We start from the raw sequence: 23,336 nt of genomic DNA, 5'->3' as shown, positions 1-23,336 counted from the left end.
CTTCTTTATCCATTCATCTGTTGATGGACATCTTGGCTCTTTCCACAGTTTGGCTATTGTGGACATTGCTGCTATAAACATCGGGGTGCACGTAGCCTTTCGGGTCCCTACTTTTGTATCTTTGGGGTAAATACCCAGTAGTGCAATTGCTGGATCATATGGTAGCTCTATTTTCAACTTTTTGAGGAACCTCCATACTGTTTTCCAGAGTGGCTGCACCAGCTTGCATTCCCACCAACAGTGTAGGAGGGTTCCCCTTTCTCCGCATCCCCGCCAACATCTGTCATTTCCTGACTTGTTAATTTTAGCCATTCTGACTGGTGTGAGGTGGTGTCTCATTGAGGTTTTGATTTGGATTTCCCTGATGCCGAGCGATATTGAGCACTTTTTCATGTGTCTGTTGGCCATTTGGATGTCTTCTTTGGAGAAATGTCTGTTCATGTCTTCTGCCCATTTCTTGATTGGATTCTTTGTTCTTTTGGTGTTGAGTTTGATGAGTTCTTTATAGATTTTGGATACTAGCCCTTTATCTGATATGTCATTTGCAAATATCTTCTCCCATTCTGTCAGTTGTCTTTTGGTTTTGTTGACTGTTTCCTTTGCTTTGCAAAAGCTTTTTATCTTGATGAAGTCCCAATAGTTCATTTTTGCCCTTGCTTCCCTTGCCTTTGGCGATGTTTCTAGGAAGAAGTTGCTGCGGCTGAGGTCGAAGAGGTTGCTGCCTGTGTTCTCCTTTAGGATTTTGATGGACTCCTGTCTCACATTGAGGTCTTTCAACCATTTGGAGTCTATTTTTGTGTGTGGTGTAAGGAAATGGTCCAGTTTCATTCTTCTGCATGTGGCTGTCCAATTTTCCCAACACCATTTGTTGAAGAGACTGTCTTTTTTCCATTGGACATTCTTTCCTGCTTTGTCGAAGATTAGTTGACCATAGAGTTGAGGGTCCATTTCTGGGCTCTCTATTCTGTTCCATTGATCTATGTGTCTGTTTTTGTGCCAGTACCATACTGTCTTGATGATGACAGCTTTGTAGTAGAGCTGGAAGTCTGGAATTGTGATGCCGCCAGCTTTGCTTTTCTTTTTCAACATTCCTCTGGCTATGCGGGGTCTTTTCTGGTTCCATACAAATTTTAGGATTATTTGTTCCATTTCTTTGAAGAAAGTGGATGGTATTTTGATGGGGATTGCATTGAATGTGTAGATTGCTCTAGGTAGGATTGACATCTTCACAATATTTGTTCTTCCAATCCATGAGCATGGAACGTTTTTCCATTTCTTTGTGTCTTCCTCCATTTCTTTCATGAGTATTTTATAGTTTTCTGAGTACAGATCCTTTGCCTCTTTGGTTAGATTTATTCCTAGGTATCTTATGGTTTTGGGTGCAATTGTAAATGGGATCGACTCCTTAATTTCTCTTTCTTCTGACTTGTTGTTGGTGTATAGGAATGCCACTGACTTCTGTGCATTGATTTTATATCCTGCCACTTGACTGAATTCCTGTATGAGTTCTAGCAGTTTTGGGGTGGAGTCTTTGGGATTTTCCACATAAAGTATCATATCATCTGCAAAGAGTGAGAGTTTGACTTCTTCTTTGCCAATTTGGATGCCTTTGATTTCTTTTTGTTGTCTGATTGCTGTGGCTAGGACTTCCAGTACTATGTTGAATAGCAGTGGTGATAGTGGACATCCCTGCCGCGTTCCTGACCTTAGGGGGAAAGCTCTCAGTTTTTCCCCATTGAGAATGATATTCGCTGTAGGTTTTTCATAGATGGCTTTTATGATATTGAGGTATGTACCCTCTATCCCTATACTCTGAAGAGTTTTGATCAAGAAAGGATGCTGTACTTTGTCAAATGCTTTTTCTGCATCTATTGAGAGGATCATGTGATTCTTGTTTTTTCTTTTGTTAATGTATTGTATCACGTTGATTGATTTGCGGATGTTGAACCAACCTTGCAGCCCAGGGATAAATCCGACTTGGTCGTGGTGAATAATCCTTTTAATGTACTGTTGGATCCTATTGGCTAGTATTTTGGTGAGAATTTTTGCATCCATGTTCATCAGGGATATTGGTCTGTAATTCTCCTTTTTGATGGGGTCTTTGTCTGGTTTTGGGATCAAGGTAATGCTGGCCTCATAAAATGAGTTTGGAAGTTTTCCTTCCATTTCTATTTTTTGGAACAGTTTCAGAAGGATAGGTATTAATTCTTCTTGAAATGTTTGGTAGAATTCCCCTGGGAAGCCATCTGGCCCTGGGCTTTTGTGTTTTGGGAGATTTTTGATGACTGCTTCTATTTCCTTAGTGGTTATAGGTCTGTTCAGGTGTTCTATTTCTTCCTGGTTCAGTTTTGGTAGTTGATACATCTCTAGGAATGCATCCATTACTTCCAGGTTATCTAATTTGTTGGCATAGAGTTGCTCATAATATGTTCTTATAATTGTTTGTATTTCTTTGGTGTTGGTTGTGATTTCTCCTCTTTCATTCATGATTTTGTTGATTTGGGTCATTTCTCTTTTCTTTTTGATAAGTCTGGCCAGGGGCTTATCAATCTTGTTAATTCTTTCAAAGAACCAGCTCCTAGTTTTGTTGATCTGTTCTACTGTTCTTTTGGTTTCTATTTCATTGATTTCTGCTCTGATCTTTATTATTTCTCTTCTCCTGCTGGGTTTAGGCTTTATTTGCTGTTCTTTCTCCAGCTCCTTTAGGTGTAGGGTTAGGTTGTGTACTTGAGACCTTTCTTGTTTCTTGAGAAAGGCTTGTATTGCTATATACTTTCCTCTTAGGACTGCCTTTGCTGTATCCCAAAGATTTTGAATAGTTGTGTTTTCATTTTCATTGGTTTCCATGAATTTTTTTAATTCTTCTTTAATTTCCTGGTTGACCCATTCATTCTTCAGTAGGATGCTCTTTAGCCTCCATGTATTTGAGTTCTTTCCGACTTTCCTCTTGTGATTGAGTTCTAGTTTCAAAGCATTGTGGTCTGAAAATAGGCAGGGGATGATCCCAATCTTCTGGTACCGGTTGAGACCTGATTTCTGACCTAGGATGTGATCTATTCTGGAGAATGTTCCATGGGCACTAGAGAAGAATGTGTATTCCGTTGCTTTGGGATGGAATGTTCTGAATATGTCTGTGAAGTCCATTTGGTCCAGTGTGTCATTTAAAGTCTTTATTTCCTTGTTGATCTTTTGCTTAGACGATCTGTCCATTTCAGTGAGGGGGGTGTTAAAGTCCCCCACTATTATTGTATTGTTGTCGATGTGTTTCTTTGCTTTTGTTATTAATTGCCTTATATAATTGGCTGCTCCCATGTTAGGGGCATAGATATTTACAATTGTTAGATCTTCTTGTTGGATAGACCCTTTAAGTATGATATAGTGTCCTTCCTCATCTCTTATTACAGTCTTTGGTTTAAAATCTAATTTGTCTGATATAAGGATTGCCACCCCAGCTTTCTTTTGGTGTCCATTAGCATGGTAAATGGTTTTCCACCCCCTCACTTTCAATCTGGGGGTGTCTTTGGGTCTAAAATGAGTCTCTTGCAGACAGCATATTGATGGGTCTTGTTTTTTAATCCAATCTGATAGCCTGTGTCTTTTGATTGGGGCATTTAGCCCATTTACATTCAGGGTGACAGTTGACCTTTAATATGAATAAATTGGATTGTGGTATATTTTGGTTTTCAGGAAGTCCAAACCTGTTTTCCAAGATTGTCAATGTGGTTAAGCCATACTGTTTAGATTTCAAATGAATAGAGAGATTTACCCTTACGTAAGAACAGGAGCCAAGTGACTTTTTATTTCCTATAGTAATTTGTAAAGCTGGATCTTTCACCTTTAGGAAGGGCCGCAACCTTCATTTTGAAATGTAATGTTGACAGGTACAAATCATAGTGTCTCCAAGCCAGGCAACACTCAACTCTCTGTTCTTACTGAAAGACAGTAAGCGTATGTACAGTTTGCTCAGTGGGTTCACCTGACTGCCTTGTAGCACGGTCAGGAAACGTGAGGGTAAAGCCAAAAGACAAAAGTTCTGTAGACATAGAAGGAGAACCACTTACACCAAGCCTGATCTGATGACAGGAGTGAGCAATTTCTAATACAGCACAGGACAATATGGGTCAAATAAAACCTATCTGCGGGCCATGCTTGGTTCCCCAGATTCATCTGTGACAATTGATCTGTGAGTGTTGAATGAATGCTTTGGGAGGAGATTCACCTTAGGTTGTGTTTGGTCCTCCAGTTGGGGGTTCATCTCTTCCAGTGCGAATCGCTGGGGCAAACCCCAGGGAAACTAATGTGCAAATGCATGAATGATGGCTCCTGGAATTCATTGGTTCAGTGTTTTCATTTGTAACTAGCAGGTGAGGGTGAAGGGGAGCTATGCCTTGCCAAAATGAGAAGGTGCGTGTTGGCTCTTTGGGACACTGTTCTGAGAGTCTGTCAAGGAAGCAGGTTATGGTCTTATCCTTTAAAGCCAAGCAGACTGGGTCTGCCTTCTGGCTTCCCTACACAGTGGCTATGAGACATTGAGCAAGTGGCTTAGCCTCTGGAAACCACTCTTGCCTGTAAAGCATGGATAATAATAGTACCTTCCACATGGAAAAAGTTGTGATGAGACCTATGAGGTAAATAATGACTTAAGAAGTGTGTTGCATGGGGTCACCTGAGTTGCTTAGTCATTTAAGCATCCAACTCTTGATTTTGGCTCGGGTCATGATCTCAGGGTCATGAGATCGAGTCCCGCATTGGGCTCCGCACTCAGCGGGGAGTCTGCTTGAGATTCTCCCTCTCCCTCTGCCCCTCCTCCTCCTCTCCTCTCTCTCTCTCAAATAAATAAATAAATCTAAAAAAAAAAAAGTGTGTTGCAGGATGCCTGGCTCTCAACAAAGGATAGGTCATGGTAAAAATATGAAACAATGGAAAGTAAGAGGAAAAGAATTACCAATGTGCTGTTAGATGGATACCAGTTTGGTCAGGATTTTGAGTAGCTCTTTATATACTTATCCGGAGCTCTGATAGACCCCAGAAAGTCATGTCTGTTTTCTCACAGACTACCTTCTTAAATACTTGGGGCAGTTTTTGAGAGTATTTTCTCTCATACTGTGTAGGCCAGCTATGACTGGGTTATATTACCTGTTCTTCCTTCTGTTAAGTTCTATAAAGACCACACCCCCCTCTCTCTCTCTCTTTTTTTTTTAAGTTTTAAGTAAGCTCTATACACCCAACATGGGGCTCGAACTCACATCCCCAAGATCAAGAGTCATATGTTCTACTGACTAAGCCAGCCAGGCACTCCCACACCCCTCTCTTTTGACAACTAGAATTTTGCCATTTTATAATGAGATAATAGCCAACCTTACATGAGGTACGTTTTTAGTTTACTTGATGCAATTTGAGCAATAGCGTGGGTTTCATTAGAAACACATTTTCAAGTCATCTTCTATTCAGGTGATTTCTACAGTTGGCCAACTTGATTGTTTTATTTCAGAGTGTGGTAAGGAAATAACCAACAAGTAATAGAAAAGTCTATATGCACTTTTAAAAAAAGATTTTATTTATTTGGGGCACCTGGGTGGTTCAGTCGGTTAAGCCTCTGTCTTTGGCTCAAGTCATGGTCTCAGGGTCCTGGGATCAAGGCCAGTGTCGGGCTCCCTGCTCGCAGGGAACCTGCTTCTCCCTCTCCTCCCTGCTCATGTTCTCTCTTGCTATCTCTCTCTCTCTCAAATAAATAAATAAAAATTTTTTTAAAGATTTTATTTATTTGACAGAGAGAGACACAGCGAGAGAGGGAACACAAGCAGTGGGAGTGGGGAAGGGAGAAGCAGGCTTCCCACCGAGCAGGGAGCCCGATGCAGGGCTCGATCCTAGGACGCTGGGATCATGGCCTGAGCCAAAGGCAGCCGCTTAACGACTGAGCCACCCAGGCGCCCCAATGAATAAAATTTTTTTTATTAAATCTTTTATTAAAGATTTTATTTATTTATTTGAGAGAGGGAGAGAGTGCCCATGATCTACAGGGAGGGGCAGAGGGAGAGGGAGAAGCAGACTCCCCACTGAGCGGCGAGCCCATTGCGGGGCTAGATCCCAGGACCCTGGGATCATGACCTGAGCCAAAGGCAGACACTTAACCTACTGAGCCACCCAGGTGCCCCTCTATAAACTTCTTATTGAATTGACATCTATTATGAAAAATTGGTGATAACTACAGGTGGTTTTATGATAACCAGTATTCCAACAGTATTATGTAGGTGCTAAAGATCATTATGAGGGTGCTATAAGAACATAGAGAAATATGTAATGAAATTTAAAGAATGCTGTGTAAAAATGGAATATCCACAATTATAATAATAATTATGTAATAGAATAGATACACATAGGAAATATACAATGAAAATGGCTGCAAGTTTATCAGGAGAGTAAGGAAAATAGGATTATGGCACCTGAATACTGTTATTTTAATTTTTTTGGTCTTTATAAAAACTTCAAAATATCAGATGGCTTGGGGGGTTCAATTGGCGGCTATCTCTAATTGAATCCATAGCCTTATGTGTGTATTGACAATATTTGGCTAGAGCCCAGTATACTGTAGTTATTTATCAGATTTCCTCTGGTCACTGGCTTGGATGATATTTTAGATAATGGTGACTGACATTACTATATTCCTCTTCTTTTCAGTGATGAAAATGCCAGGAAAGATTTAAAGACCCTACCAGCCTTTCCAACCAAAACTCTTCAGGAGCATCCATCCCTTGCTTACTGGTAAGCCAAAGCAAGACAACAGGTGACCTTGATATCATAGCCTCCATTGAGAACTGCATGCTTTTCAAGAAATTAAAAGAAATATAAGTGAAGAAAGTATCAAATAGCCCATCACATGCATCAGAGTGACTATAAGTAGACCTTGATCCTTTCCGTGAAAGGGTCTTGCCAAAGCTTACTGGAGATCATCGTACCAAGATTGTAGTCATTTGTGAAGTGTGGCTATGTGCCTTCTCATTCACATGTGTTAAAGGTCTGTAGAGAGTGCTTTTAAGTAAACATGTGCAGTCGCTGTGTAATGTGGCCTTAATCTAGCAGAGTGTAATATACATGTTACAAAATACAGATTTCCTTGGATGGAGGTTTTCTTAATGGCCAGAAATGACCTGACTGATCAGAGGTGTCTTCTGTGGCCAAAAATTGTTGTATATTTCAAGTCGTTCTATTTGTTTATATTATAATGAATCCATAGTACCCATTTTCCTTACAGCATTTTTCCTAGAAAAGTGCTTATTTCCCCCTTTGAATTAGTTACATCCCCTTTAAATACAGTTTCCTTGATTTATGGCTCTGAATCCTGAAGATAGTTTTCCTTTGCACTGAAAAACTGATTACAAAATAAATATTCAACATGAATAGCTTTAATAGGAAAGATGAAATGCAGTTCCCACAGAAAGAGCAAAAGTGAGTCCTGAGACTACATTGCTTCCTGAGTCTGGAATCTTCCAAACAAATCATTGTTAAGTGATAGTTTCTTAAGAAAAAAAAAACAAAGACCGTTTACCACTGATTACTGGTTGTGTAGAGATAAAAACATTTACCCTTCTAGGTTATACTTGAGATATGATGGGTCTCTGTAAGTAGGGTACACTAGCTGACATCAAAAGTGACAGACTTTAGCCTAGTTCTTGCCTTTCTAGTCAACAAGGTTGGCTTTTTTTTAACTTTTTTTTTTTTTTTTACTAAGTAATCTCTACCCCCAGTGTGGGGCTTGAACTCATCACCCCAAGATCAAGAGTCACATGTTCTACTGACTGAGCCAGCCAGGTGCCCCTCTAGTCAACAAGTTTTATATTGGGACAATAACGAAGGGTTTTCTCTGAAAGCAGTGTGCCCCAGGTAGCAAGTGACAAGAGAGTATTTTGGATACTCAGACTCAGAACAGTTTTAATCCTTTCTAAATCTTTGTGGATAATTTAAGGAAAATGCCTTTAATAACTAACACATGCTGATCTCTTTTTTTTAAACCTTTTAATTTCCCTAGCAAGGCTCACTAATTAGTATTTAATAATATTATTTTGTATTTTATATCCCATTCAATTATGGCAAAAAATACCAGTTTTTCATATGATAAATTGATATTACCTTTCCTTTTCCAATAAATTAAGTTTTTAAAAGTATTGATATATTTATTTATATATCATATAAAATATAAATAAAAAATCATGATAGGTAGCCAAATGTCTGAGGTTCAGGAATCCATGTCCTATAGAAACTCAAGTCAGCCAGCTTCTATCTCCCAAACAAGTTGGTGAAGGTCTTTATTCTCAAGTTTCTCAACAAGCCAGCTGAGAATCTTGAAACTGAGTCTGTACCTCATATAATCGTGCATGCCATATTTCTCATTTCCTTGTTTTACAGTGAGGACAGGGTAATTGAGCATTATTTGAAAATCAAAGGTCTGACTCGGGGTCAAGCTGTGGTTCAGTAAGTATCTGTCTTTCCTTTTGCTTAGATAGAATTTTAATGTCTTCTGTTTGAAGAAATCATCTGAAAATGATTTCTGTTGTGTGGTTTGTGTGTATATTGTCCCCATCTGGTTAGAAAAGCCTTACTATGAATTATAAAATGCCTTGAATCATTCCATAGTTGGTGTTATTAATCCAGATATCTTCCAGTGTCAGGCAGGTAGCAAAACAGAAATGTAGGCCAGGTGTAGGGCAATAGGGAATGGTGGGGACTGAGGTAAACTGGAGAGCTGTTGTCCTGAGTCGAGGCAAGGTGATTCAGTCTCAGAAATCAGGCCTAAAGCTATCAGACCTGATATTTCTATGAAAAGCTGGAAATTCTGATTTTTAAAATCCAATTTTAAACATTGCAAAGTAATTTTAAGAAAATTTTATTACAATGCAAGCCAAACAAAACCTATCTGGAGGCCATGTTTGGTTGTCTGGTTTGCGACTCTACTTTGGGTAGAGCATACAGTGTTGGTGTTGGATAATCTATATCTGCGTGCTACCAAGAACAGACCATAGTGACATATCTCTGTATTTTAGACTTACAGAGTTGCCGCCCATTTATTTATTTTTTTTAAGATTTATTAAAATCAGCGGGGAGCCCTGACGCAGGGCCCGATCCCAGGACCTTGAGATCATGACCTGAACCAAAACCAAGAGTCTGAGACTTAAGTGACTGAGCCATCCAGGCACCCCACCATCCATTTATTAACAATAGTTCACAAGCTACGTTGAAGTTTTAAAATTATAAGAACTAAATTTATAATTTTATAATTTTAAAATTATAAAAATGAATATAGCATTATTGCTGTAGTAATTGTAGAATAAGTTTTATGGCCATCAAAGTTCTTTTAAAAACCCACTGAATATAGCTCAGAGCATGTGAGAACTGAAGTCAGGACTTAGAGACCGCATTTCCCCTGGTCAGTGTATAGATCTCCCTTACAACCTCTACCTCTTGCACTAATCGCCTTTTTATCACGGCACACCTTCTGTGGCCTTCAAGGCAGAAATCAAAAAGGAGCAGTTCTGAAGTTGAATCCTTGACATTTTAACTCATGGTGCCTGTTTTCTGGGGGGGCGGGGTGAGGGGAAGAGGAGTAACAATTTCCCTGAAGGATTTTAGGTTAGGCTAATGAGCATGTTATGAAGTGTCCTTGTTTAAATGCAGAGTCCTTTTACTTCCCTTAATCATGAAGGGAATGGAGTTGTGGCTCCAAGTAGGAGACTAGCTTGGTGGTTAAGGCTCTAGACTGTGGAATCCATCTCACTTTGTTAGAATCTTGGGTGTGCAGTGTATTTGCTGCATGTTGCTGCCCATTTACCTAACCTCTTATATTCATCTACATACAGGCCATTTACTTTGTAAAAAAGCATCCCAAATTATTGATTACAAAACCCAGAGCAATTGATATTCAAAATGTCATTAAAAAGCCCACTTGTACTAAACAGGAACCTCAATTCTTTGTGAGCAGAGAGGAAGTCTTACACAATTTATGCCACTCCATAAAGCCTTAGAAGTACACAATCAATACTTGTTGATTAGAAATAGTAAATGGAGTAAATGGAGAAATCATTGTTTTAATTTTTATTTGGGGGGTATATTTTTTAAAATCAGTTTGATATACAATAAAATTCATCCTTTTTAGGTACATATTTCTTAGAGTTTAGACCTAAGAGTTAAGGTATATATTTCTAAGAGTTTACCACAATCAGTAAGTGGAATCACTTTTTTTTTTTTTGACAATTTATTTTTTTGCCTATATGTATGTACATATGTATGTAATTTCTAGGCCCAACATGGCATTCCCAACTCACAATCCCAAGATCAAGAGCCATATGGTCTGCTGACTGAGCCAGCTAGGTGCCCTACGATTGCTTTACTTTTTACTTGTTATGAGCATGACCCAAAAGTTGTTCTCATTGCTTTGCATTAAGTGCTTAGTTTAGTGCTTAGTTTTAAAAATACTTGCAATTTGGGTTTATGATACGGTCTAATATGTTTCTAAGACATAGAAATCTTAATATGCAGAAAATAACGTTTCTTATAGCTTTTGGAAATTGAAGTTTTGTTAGCAACTTCCTAACATTTGGGTAAGGTAAAATATATTACTCCCTAGAATGGCTTATTCTATTTCTACTTTAGTCAGAGGCATTATCCATGGTTGTAATGAGGAAAGTAGACACAAATTGTGTTTCTTTTCTTTTTTTTAAGATTTATTTATTTATTTGAGAGAGAGTGAGCGAGCAGGGGGAGGGGCAAAGAGAGATGGAGAGAGAACCTCAAGCAGACTCTCCGCTGAGTGCAAAGCCCTACGCAGGCTGGATCTCAGGATCCTGAGATCATGACCTGAGCCGAAATCAAGAATCGGACACTTAAGTGACTAAGCCACCCAGGCGCCCCACAAATCATATTTCTGTACATCACTTTTCCCAAAATGATCCTCTAATTTATTAAGAGATTATAATATATATTCATTTTTCATAGGTATATGAAAATAGTAGAAGCTCTACCCACGTACGGAGTCCATTATTATGCAGTAAAGGTAAATACTTTTGCATAACAAAGCTTTCATAATGCCCATGTTAGTTTGTGAGTTAGTGAACAGTACCAGAGTCTAAAATCACATAAATTAATATGCATATGTATGCAAATCATCTCTATAAATTTCAACATTTAAAATATGATTGATTTTCTTAAAAAAAAAAAGGCTGATTATATCTTGTCATTTGTAGCAAATTATAAAGCTCATTATTTTTGTAAAATACTTGCTCCATTGAAATGTTTTCCCAAAACCTCTATTAATCCTAACATACTCAAATTATTCTCTTTTAGCACATCCATTCCTTTTACCTATTTTTGCTGCTATTTCTCTTCTCCAGTTGTTCACCTGCCTAATAGTGCTGGATACTCACTTGATAGAGCCTTTATATGAGAATCATAAACTTGCCATTGTCATTTCAGCAGATTCATAAAGTTCTCAAAATTTTGCAGGATTTGCGATAGCAATTTTCAATTGGTATATTTCATATTTGTGTAGTATTTTCAGGTGTTTTCAAGCAGGGAGAGATTGATTAAGAATGAAGGGGGGGAAATCAGAGGGGGAGATGAACCATGAGAGACTATGGACTCTGAAAAACAAACCAAGGGTTCTAGAGTGGAGGGGGGTGGGAGGATGTGTTAGCCTGGTGATGGGTATTAAAGAGGGCACGTTCTGCATGGAGCACTGGGTGTTATACGCAAACAGTGAATCATGGAACACTACGTCAAAAACTAATGATGTAATATATGGTGATTAACATAACATAATAAAAAAAAAAGAACTATTTTGAGATGTAAGGGATAAAGCACCATTAAGAAGGGGGTCTTGTTTGAAAGGAATTTTATCATGATCAATCTTGAGTGACTTTTCAAGTTACAACAGTATTTGCAATTCAAAATGGGGGATTAAATAATAAATACTTGCATAATGAGGATACCTTGTACTAAAAATATGTAGCAATTCAACTTCGGTTTCTCCTGATTCTTAATTTTTTTGCATATGGGTATATGTTTAAGTCTAAATTTTTCTTTCCCTATGTCAATACATCCTTCGCTTTGGCAAGACCTAAAAGATAAATTTACGAAAAAAAAATTCCCCTCCTCCCCATATGTACCTCAAAGTGATGATTCAAACATCCTGCCATTGAATCATACAGTTCTCCAAAAGAGCTTTTCAGTATTCCCACATTCATTGTTAAGTGACTTATAAACACCAGGTTTGGAGCCACCTTTCTCATCTTTGTAATTCTTTGGAAACTTCCCTGAATAGCCGGTTACTGATCAAGAGAACAGAGAGCTTTTTTTCTTTTTCTTTTTAGTTTCTTTTCTTTTCTTTCTCTCTTTCTTTTTAAATGGATAACTGGCTTTCCACTCGGGATTAATTTTACATTTTCTTTCTTTTCTCCAACAGTCAAGACGGTAATGGTTCATTCTTTTTGATGGCATTAATAGTATTGATCTAACTTACAGATCTTTTTTGAAGGCATTTTAATAGCAAGTTAGGTTTTTAAGTAATGTTTTGTTTACCAAGACAGCTTTATTGTGACTTGCTGATATTTGTTAAAAGGTGAAATTGGTAAATCTTCACCTCTAGAAGACTGAACAATTAGGGCTTGGTTCTCATGCTTTTCCATCTTCCAGGATAAACAAGGACTTCCTTGGTGGCTTGGAATCAGCTATAAAGGAATCGGCCAGTATGATTTGCAAGATAAAGTGAAACCTCGGAAAGTAAGTGTGAATCATTTTAGACACATAGGAGAACTTAAGCTATTCTGGATTTGGCAACATTGCTTTAATGGGCACCAGAATAGTCTCGGACAAGTAACTTTCGTTAGTGAAGCTATGGGTTCAGAGAAGGCTCAGGTTAAGTGAAAAATGCTTTTTATAACTAATTTATGTACCTTTCATCCAGCAATTCCACATCTGATCATTTATTCTAAGGGAATCCAGTTATGCACAAAGACTTAACTGTAAGGATGTTGATCCTAACTTCATTTATAAATGCATACAATTAGATTTCTATTTTAAGGTCATATGAAGAGAAGGATGACATTTGTTTTCCAAGTTTTGTATATATCTATCTGTTATATAGGCATAAAATATTTATTTATATACATAATTATATATAATGTTAATATATTTTTTATATAAATTATATATACACACACACACATATATATACATACATACATATACATACATATGCTTACTGATATTGGATGGATACACAGGTGGATGAATTGTGAAGACATAAGCCTGAGTATTTGGTGCTGGCTCCCTCTCAGTAATCCAGTCCTGACTGATCTTTTGACTACTGCTGCTATTTTCACTTACCTTTGGTTCACAGTTTTCCACACGAAATATGTCTGCTTTTTTCAAAAGAAAAATAAGTTCCATGCTGTTTATTAAAGGTCACACTCTCTCAGGTTTGGGTGTTCCAGACCTAATAAATGACGTTATTTTCCATTTGCACTGTGGCCATGACACTTCTTCTCTTGATCCAAGCACAGGCGTATAATCCGTTTCTGCCCATATGAGAATGGATGAGTCCGCGTAGACAGCCACCCACCTGCCCTGGCCTAACCGTGTATTATAATGACACGAAGGCTTACTCATGCCGCCCCTGGTTGGTTTCGCCGCCCTCCCTGTGCTCTGCTGCCATCAGCGGGCGACACGGCAGTGAAACAGTGACCTATAATAGCAGACCATGTGCTATCACACCCCGACATTGAAGCCTTGAATAACTCCTATCATTTCCATCTGTCTCGTGCTTTAATGTCTGTTAGAAAAACAGCCATATTCATCATAAACCGGCCTTTGTCATCATACCACAGTGTTCTTCATCTTCTTTGTGGTTTTTCAGCTTTAACAATGCTCACAATCTTTCGTTGAGTTAAAATAATTAAGCTCCTCTTTTCTCCCCATTTTATGATTGTGAAGCTGACACAGACAACACAAAGGGGTGGCCCAGGGCTCACCCCCTTCTAATGCCAGTCCTGCCCTACCGGAGCAGACTAGCTGGGCATTGAGGCTTCTTACTGGAAAATATTGATAAAAATAAAATATCATTTCATAACCTATATCCATCTGTGTGAGGGACAGGAAGGCAGCATATTTGTAATCCTATAACAAAATGGTGTCTCTATAAGCCCTGTGACTAAGATCAATTGAAGTAAGGTATACTTACTTAATTTCCAGGAAGAGTATGAATAATGTTGTTCATACTTGAAAATTTGCCTGTAAGACCAAATTTCAAATAAATAATGTTAGAAATGATGGGCATGTGATTTTTTTCAAAATCATCTTCAAAATCATTTTTATTTATAGTTTTTTTTTTAAAGATTTTATTTATTCATTTGAGACACAGAGATACAGAGAGAGAGAGAGCATGAGCAGGGAGAGAGGCAGAGGGAGAAGGAGAAGCAGGCTCCCTGCTGAGCCAGGAGCCCGATGTGGGGCTCGATCCCAGGACCCTGGGATCATGACCTGAGCCGAAGGCAGATGCTTAACCATCTGAGCCACCCAGGTGCCCCTATTTATAGTTATTTTTTTAACCAAAAGTTATACATAGCCATTGTAAAAACAACAACAACAACAAAAATACAAACTACAGAAACATGTCAGTTAGGGCAGGAAGTCCTTCTGCAATTCCCATCCCTTCCCCATGATAACCACAGTCAGGAGAATGATAACTGGTTCATTGAGACTTTGTCAGTGTATATCCTGAGCTTTCCAGAGAGAGAAATCTTTCTATGGACACGATTTCATCCCATGTCCTATTTCTCCAGGTTACTTTATAAACACATCTCTCTTCACTCGGTCTAAAGCTGCCCAGTATCCAACATGTGGAAATACATACAAATACTGACTCGCTTTTGATGGACATTATGGTTGTTAACTGTGGGGGTCCGTGGGGGGGAGAAGGAGCATAATGAATCCCAGTCAATGCATATAACTAATCCCTAGTTTATCTATTTTATAATACCAAATCATTGCTTATCGTGTTTTCTTGAGGTAGACCTCAACCTATATTAACATTTTTTGGTAATTTATTTCTCTGCTGAATTTTACTTTAAGAAATAACATTCAGGAGTCTCACTGGTTTCACTGAATCTTGCATGTCATATATAACTTAAATCAACTCACAAGTCATCTCTTAGCGAATGTGGCTTCATGAAATTGAGAATCCTGCAGAATATAAATGCATCTACTAAAAACAACCAGACTTTCTCCCAAAATAATGGTGAATCAGAATCTGCGCAGTAAAAGTTGTAGCGAATTTCCTCTCAGTTGCTTATGACTCACAGCCCTTTCTTTACATTCACAGTTTTATAGGAATTGGTCAATATTGTTTGACACTGATCACAATCAGCCTTGCTTGTTCAACCCAGAGTTGAGACAAGGATCAGAAGACACTTTCTTTTTTCGATTGGCAGAGTTTTCGCTTTCATTTTCAAGATGTGCCATTCAATTCAAAAAGGACCTAACGGGGCCATCTTGTTTACCACTGCCTCTTCTCTATGTTGGTTATTTTTGCAGCCATCCATTGTACCACTGTTTGCATCCTCCTTCTTCTGTTAAAACCCGACAATGGATTTTGCTTCCATCTGTTTATTTTTCCATGGCCAAACAACCTATGGGTTTAATTGGAGGGAGGATGTTCTACAAGTCACTGCCCTGGCCCAGTTGGTCCAAATGAAAGGACCATAATTTAAAAGGCCGTGAGCACTGACTTGTAAAAAGGAGGATCATGCTTCAGCTGTTTGCATGACCTGGGCACACAGCAAGTTACCAGTGGCCGAGCAGGAATGAAGGTCAAGACTGGCAAACCCTGAAACAAAGGCTGGAATGGGAGGCCTTGGAGATGCTCAGCCTCTTGAGCTGCTTGTTACACATGCCTGCTGAGTTATAATTACGTAGCTTGAAAACAGGCCAGAAGGGGGAAGATTTGCCAATAATAAGAGAGACTGACTAATGCCAAAGCCTATTTTGAAAAAAATGTTTGTCCAAGACCCACAAGCTGAAGCTTTCTGTCCTTTCCATATAATGTCTATTAGTTGTAGCCTAGGAATGTTGGGGACTATGTCTCTCGTACCTGCTAGAACACCCAGCAAGTATTCTTCATGTATTTTGGCTCTAAGGCTTTTGCCAGTCATGGGGGAAAGTTTTCCGTCTGTGTAGCATAATGATGCAGAGCAAGAATTTGGGAAGCAACCCATGGCCTGTCTTTGGTGTCTGGTGTCTGTTTGCTCTGTGACCTTGGGCATGTTTTTTTAATCTCTCTTTAAACTCAGTGTCTTCATCTGCACCACGGTAATACAACTGATGACTTAGGGTGTTTGTAAGCATTACATGAGATTATATTCAGCATCCACAGTCATCACTACGCAACTGGTTGTTGTTCGTTGGTAGTGACAGAGAAAGACAATTTAAAAAGGTATGAGAAATAGGCTTGGTTAGAGAAGGACCCAACACTGCTACAGCCTCGTGGCCCTAGCGTTCTAAGAGTCCACACTCACATTTTCTGTTTTCAGAGACTCTTAAGCACTCTGTGCCAATTTATTAACTGTAATGCCCGAAGGCATGATGCGAATTAAGAGAATTTTAAAATTCTGAGTAACAAACCACAAAAATTCAGGGTCTTAAAAATTCAGATCACAAGCAGTTTTTTTTTTTCTTTTTAATTCTCCCTTTATGCATGAAATATGTCATTGCAAACTCTTATGGAATGTGAAAACATACCAGAACTCAACTTAATTTCAAATCGTAGGACATTTGAACTTAAAAACAGTGAAGTTTTACATTTAAAACAAAAATGCAAGCTTGTGTTCCCTAGGTTTTTATTGCTCATTCAGTATTTCAAGGAAAAATGTCATTTCTTCACAAAGAGGTAGAGTGGGCCAGTGGCTAAGTGAAGTATTGATAGATGTCATGACTGATTTGTAGTCCTCCAGCAAGTTATTTGACCTGGGAAAACCAGACCCTGTCAGAGATGGGAGAAATAAAAAAGTCATGCCAGCCAGGGTGTCACCAGCAGACCTTGGTGGGATAAAATGCCTTTCAAGATTAGTATCTTTGTGCATTATAACTGCTAACCAAGTCTTGTGATGTGCATCATCACCCCGGGGCATTTCAGGGTGGGGCAAGAGTTCTTAGCCTTCTGTTAACTGATTTTTTTTAAACTATTGGAATTCCCAAATGCCTAGAGCCAGATGAATTAAGTCACAAGCACAGGAGTCTTCCTGTTTCCTTGTCATGAAAGTACAGGGTTCATTTCATTTAAACTCGGGGACTTGCTTACTTTTCTAATAAGCACAGCCATCTTGACATTTCTCGCCACTCCTGGTTTTTCCACCACCTGCTGCCGCCTCACCAGGGAGCTCGATGGGGCTGCTCCTTCTAACACTGCTTAAGTTCTGGATGAGCTTAGCTGCAGGAGAAGAAGGAACATGTGCTGTCCAGTCACATTTTCTACGTCGGTACATAATAATGTATGGTGTGGAAGAAAAGAATGGAATTAGAGAATGTCAACTGGAGACCAGTCCATCCTGTTTGTAAAGTGTCTAATTAAGCTCCAGCCACACCAATAATCAATCTAATCATTAAAGCCTTCTGCAGAGTCACTGGGAGGAGAGCTCAAATCCTACGTGGGTTTGAAATAAGAAACCAGTCCTGCACTCCTGCTTACTGGTTGGCTGACCTGGAGCTGTCACTCAACCTTTCTGGGTCTTTATTTCCTCAACTTTCAAATTCCAATAATTCTGTCTACTCTATCTACCTCAAAGATCATCGTGAGGACCCAATGGGTTAGTGACTAATTTTACCGAGTAGATTTTTTTTTTCCTTCCTACCATATTCTGATTTATAGAAGACTGTAGATATTTTTCTTCCCCTTCTGTAAGCTCATCACAGGATTTTAAGCAGTTCTTCTAAGACAAGGAACTCTCAGAGAATCGGTTGGGCATTGGTGAGTCTCCATTTCCATTTCACAACTGGCAAGCAGATGGAAAGAATTCAAGGCAAGCAGCCTGATTAGTCATAAAGTCTAATTGTAAGGGAGGCTGGGAAGGGTAGTCTTTGGGTGGGTGGCCATGGGCAAAGCCGTAACTCAGGGTGTTTTGTTACTAAAAGGAAGAAGGGAAAAAAGATCCTGTGGGTGATAAGTAGTTTCTGTCACACTGTGTTTGTTTTCTCTGAAGTCTTTTAGGGGGATGGTCAGTGAGAAACTAATGAGTGAGCAAAGAAATGATAAATTTTGGATAGTTTCTCGTGGAAACAAAATGGAGGGACAATAATGGGATGGGTGTGGAACCCTCAGTGGGTTCAGGGAAGGCCGTTGAGAAAGGTGACATTTAAACTGGGTCCTGAAGGGTGGGAAGGAGACAGGCTATGAAGAATGAGTTGACACGTTCTAGTCAGAAAAGAGCCTATGCAGGTGGGAAGGGAGTAGCCACGTCATAAAACTGAGAGGATACCGCCGTAGCTAGAGCTTAAAGGCTGAGAGTTTTCTCTGTAGAAACAGAAGATGGTGTTTGAAGAAGAGGAAGTGGCTGCTGGACAGGCAAAACCATTCAATTTCATTATTTAATCTGTTAGTTTGTATTTCCAGGCATTTACCGAATGGCTGAATTGTTGGCACATACAGAGAAATGAAAGATAGTACTTTTTTTTTTTATTTATTCATTCGAGATACAGAGATACAGAGAGAGAGAGAGAATATGAGCAGGGGGAGAAGCAGAGGGAAGGGGAGAAGCAGCCCCCCCCCCGCTGAGCAGGGAGCCCGATGCGGGGCTCAATTCCAGTACCCTGGGATCATGACCTGAGCCGAAGGCAGACGCTTAACCATCTGAGCCACCCAGGCGCCCCGAAAGATAGTACTTTAATAGGATTGACTTGTCCAAATGCCACTTTGGACATTTATCTACAATGAGTAGAGAAAGCATTGTGACAAAAATGTTCTAGGAAGGGGCATAAACAGTAAAGGCTTCTTCGCTTTGTACTTATGACCAAAGATTGGTTTGGTTTTCATTCATTCATCCTTAGGAAACAAATTTCTAACAAGAGAGTACAGTTTTCCCCAGTTTTACATTTTAACAACAACAACAACAAAAACAATGTATTGAGCCCATGTACAAGGACCCTGAGCTAGTACTTTATATTCTTTATTCCATTTAAGGAAAAAGCCAAGTCCCTGTCATTAAGGACCTGACAGCCCATCTGGAAAGACAGAATTATATTCAAAGTTAGGGATTTTACTGAAATATTTAATAACTGGGCTAGACACCAAGCTGTGAGAAGAGATGTCAGTTGTAAACCCCCAAATGAGCCATGCAGGTGCCCCTCAGCAGCAGGTCGGCCCTGGTTGTACCATCCACGTGGGGGGAGCCCTCTACTGCAAGTATTAACAGGAAGTCATTAGGTCGGCCTTGGGAGGTTAGAGATTCAGCCACAGAGGAAATCTGGGGAGATCACATCCCCTTGGATGGTCAGAGTTTTATATTATGCATTTCCTGATGACCAGAACTTCATCTAAACTTTTTCTAAAATACTCCAAGTGTTGTACTCCTTGCATTTAAGACGTGATGTTTCATGTATGGAGGGTTATGATATCACATCTCAAAAGGTAATTTTTGCTACCGGAGTACGTCTCATTTTGGTATGTTATAACATTTTTGTTCGGCACACCTGACTCTGTTAGCATGGCCTCTTCTAGTCTGATGGGTGGTGTTCAGTCCCTCTGGTGGGTAACATTTGCATTTAGAAAATCTGAACAACCATTTGTTCCTAAGGGGATTACCTAACTGAGAAAAATAGGACCCCAGCATTCATTATTTTGGAGCAAACATTTCATCTTCTACATCAACACACTCCATCTACCAAAGCATAGGTATATCACCAAAAATTATCCTCTGAATCAGGCTTTCTCAGTCTCTGCACTGTTGACATTTGGGGCCAGATGATTCTGTGCTGAGCATGGCCTGATATTCAGCAGCATCCCCAGCTTCTACCCACCAGCTGCCCATAGCACCTGTCCCTCCTGCAGTGTGACAACCAGAAATGTCTCCAGATATTCCCCAAATGGCCTGAGGGTTGTGGATGAGAGTAGGGAGTGATGTAAATCATTGCTGGTTGAGAACCACTAGTGCAAGTAAAATTTGAGGGTCCCAGAGTCCTTTTCTGCAAATGGCTGTTATAACTGCTGGGTTTTTTTTTTTTCCTTGTGAGGTCGATCTGAGAATTACTCCAAGTTTTTGTTAAAAAAAAAAAAAAAAAAAAAATCTCCATTGAGTCCTCTTCCCAGATGAGTGAGGCAGGATGGTGTACTTTGGTTAGGCAGTGGGGTTTGGGGAGCCTAGTTGTGCCTGGGTGTGAATACCAGATCTGCCCCCATTTAGCTTTGTGACCTTGGACAATTTATGTAAACCGCTCTGAGCCTCAGTGGTCTGTCTTACAAAATGAGGCTCTAAGTAGTAACTCCCTGTAGGGCTGTTGGGCAGACTCACTCTCAGGCACATAAGCATTTGATGGATAGAAGGATGGCTGGATAGAAGGTGGTCAATGTGGCTTTCTAAAAGCCCATGATCCTGCAAAATTCTTTGTGGGACTCCAAAAGGCAAAACTCATCCACTCACTTGATCATGAGTACTAACAGTACATTCATCAAGTATAACTTTTTTTTTTAATGAAAAAAGCATAAATCAATAATACAGTGATTTGGTTTTGCTTCAGGTTACAGCAAGGGATCACCCGATGTGAGTCACTGTTTGATGTACAGTCATACAGTACAGCTGTGACTATCCCAAATTTAGTCATTTCCATGTGAACTTGCAGTTAAATGATTAGCCTATATTATAAGCGCTATTAAAAAAAAGCCTCTGATGATGCCTTTCCCATCCTGGTCTGGTGTTACACCTTTGGGTGACCTCTAATTTTGATTTGTTAAGATTCAAAAAGACAGTTTGATCCTTTCTGTCCGAGGCTTTCCCTCAGTCTTTTATTAGCCTGGGAGGTACCCCCCCGCCCCGAGCCTGTGGCAGGTGCACACTCCTCAGCATTGTTGGCACGTTCCTTTTCTGGGTACCCCAGACAGGAGGGAGCTTGCTGCCATGCGTCTGTCTGTGGGCGTGCCCTTGACCCACCCCTCCCTCCTCCTCTCTGACCTCCACGATACAGGAACAGTGAATAGATTTCCTACCCAGAGGGTGTATCAGGAAACCACCGATGAAATCAACAGAGATATAGCAGTTTTTACAGAGGCTGAAACTCACAGAATTGGAAACCCGATGTGTCAACAGAAGAACTTGACTGGTTCTCGTCAGTGGAAAGATAGATGTGGGACCCAGACAGCTCTTTCTACTTCTGTTTCTGCTATTTAATGGCAGTCCCCCATCCTCACAAAGACATGATAACATTAGGGGATTGGACGGAGTGTCCTTCATAACAGTTACAACTAGCTTTATCACTTACTGAATGTTTATTCTAAACCAGATGCTGGGAATAAGTGCTTCATAAATGTAACCTCACTGAACCCTTCCAACAACCCTCTGAAGCAGGCGTTGCTCCCATTCTACAGATGAGAAAACTGAGACTCAGAGAAGTTAAGCAAGTTACCCCCTGACACACACACACAAAAAAACAAGTGATGGAACCAGAATGCAAACCCTTGGTACACTCCACCATCCTCACCCTAGCGGCGACGGCCACTGCGAATTAAGTCTGTGTCATTCCAGTTCACTTAGGCTATTACAGGCACATCTATGAAATCACATTTTCCATAAACTTTTAAGATTTCAGGTGGGGAAACAGCTTTGCCTTCTAGACTTGAAGACTCTCAGTCTCGTACCATTAACTTCTTTTGCAAACCCAGTTGCCATCTAATTATTTCAAATTCCTTAAATAACCTGGAGCCCTTCACCGTTTAAGTAGGGCTTTTGCTTGCAGGGAGGATGTTTGCTCTTGATGCAGGGACTTGCTGAATGGAGGCAAAAGCTCTAGTATTTCCCATTTGTAAGTGATAAGAGGGGGAGGTGGTGGCTTTCAGAGATCATGTTTCAAGTCCGGCCCTGGTTTTTATGTGTGTGGGAATGGACGCAAAGAAAAACACAGCTGAGCTGCATTGTGGTTCTTCCTGTAGAACCTGTTCGTGCCCAGGGTGAGTAAACCTGGGGTAGCAATGTCTCCCTGAGACAGTCTCCAGTGAAATTTGTGCCTGGATTCGAAGCAGCTTATTTCCCGGGAAGTATCATCAGGATCCCTGCTCTGGCCCATTTAAAAGAATGTGTCTCCCTTCTGGGAAGATCTGCCAGGGAGAACTTTGCCCTCTTTCTCCCTGATCGGAGGAAGGAGTAGAACTGGGGAGGTGTCACCCGCTAGAGTTGCTGATGTCAGTAGCGTGTCAGCCGTGGGAGGCTCTGTTTGTGAAATTGAGTTACACCTCGGTGTCTTATGAAACTCAGAACTCACCGGAGCTGCTGTCTGGGAGAGGGGAGGTGGAGCGAGCCTTGGGGTTTTCCTTCACATTTCTGTCCTGTTTTTGGAATCTGGATGAAAAGAAATGAAAGCGTCCAGTCTACGGACATTTTAGGAAATGGGTATGTAGCTTTAAGCTTTCACTAATAACTCTTGCCACCTGGGTGATTGTTGTAGTTACACTGACTGCGTGATCGGACCACGAAGGGCTGTGTTCTTAGCATGTGCTGGTTTCTCTCACTGTGTTTGGGGTTGGGGGTCCAGGTTGAACGCTTTTGTCTCCTGGTTACATGTGCATAGGAACTTTTAAGTTTGTGCTGTTCCTTTACGTGAGGTTCACATGTTCGTGAAAAGTCTTGGCTCCTGTACTTCAGGAAATGGTTGTGTTGATGGTGCTTTGCAATTAGACAATTCAAATTCTCCCCTAAGATTCAAACTCCATCCAAAGTCTACTAATCATCAATAGTGGGACAAATTCCAAGTTGAGAGGAAAAGCTGAGGCTCAGGCTAGTACCAGGGGGTTGGGAAAGAAAATACAGCAGGGGGGCGCCTGGGTGGCTCAGTCATTGGGCGTCTGCCTTCAGCTCAGGTCATGATCCCGGGGTCCTGGGATCGAGTCCCACATCGGGCTCCCTGTTCAGCAGGAAGCCTGCTTCTCCCTCTCCCACTCCCCCTGCTTGTGTTCCTGCTCTCGCTATCTCTCTCTCTGTCAAATAAATAAATAAAATCTTTAAAAAAAAAAAAAGAAAGAAAGAAAATACAGCAGGGCACTCGGCCTCGGGAATGGGCTGCTTTTTACAAATTATTTGATTTTCAAATGCACATTG

General features: G+C 40.1%; 1 protein-coding gene across 5 annotated transcripts in view; it reads left to right on the top strand.

The window, feature by feature from the left end:
- FRMD4B (FERM domain containing 4B) overlaps window positions 1-23,336 on the top strand; it is a 325,272-nt gene that overhangs the window by 278,105 nt on the left and 23,831 nt on the right. For all 5 annotated transcript variants that reach the window (XM_032411740.1, XM_032411738.1, XM_032411737.1 and 2 more), the window contains 4 exons: window positions 6,679-6,762; window positions 8,404-8,469; window positions 10,987-11,044; window positions 12,682-12,768. In XM_032411740.1, coding sequence (XP_032267631.1) covers window positions 6,679-6,762; window positions 8,404-8,469; window positions 10,987-11,044; window positions 12,682-12,768 — 295 coding nt within the window. The remainder of the gene's footprint in view (window positions 1-6,678; window positions 6,763-8,403; window positions 8,470-10,986; window positions 11,045-12,681; window positions 12,769-23,336) is intronic.

The sequence above is a fragment of the Phoca vitulina genome, unplaced genomic scaffold (genome assembly GCF_004348235.1).
Source record: "Phoca vitulina isolate PV1807 unplaced genomic scaffold, GSC_HSeal_1.0 scaffold13, whole genome shotgun sequence".
Lineage (NCBI taxonomy): Eukaryota > Metazoa > Chordata > Mammalia > Carnivora > Phocidae > Phoca > Phoca vitulina.
This window is presented reverse-complemented; position numbering and strand designations above follow the sequence as displayed.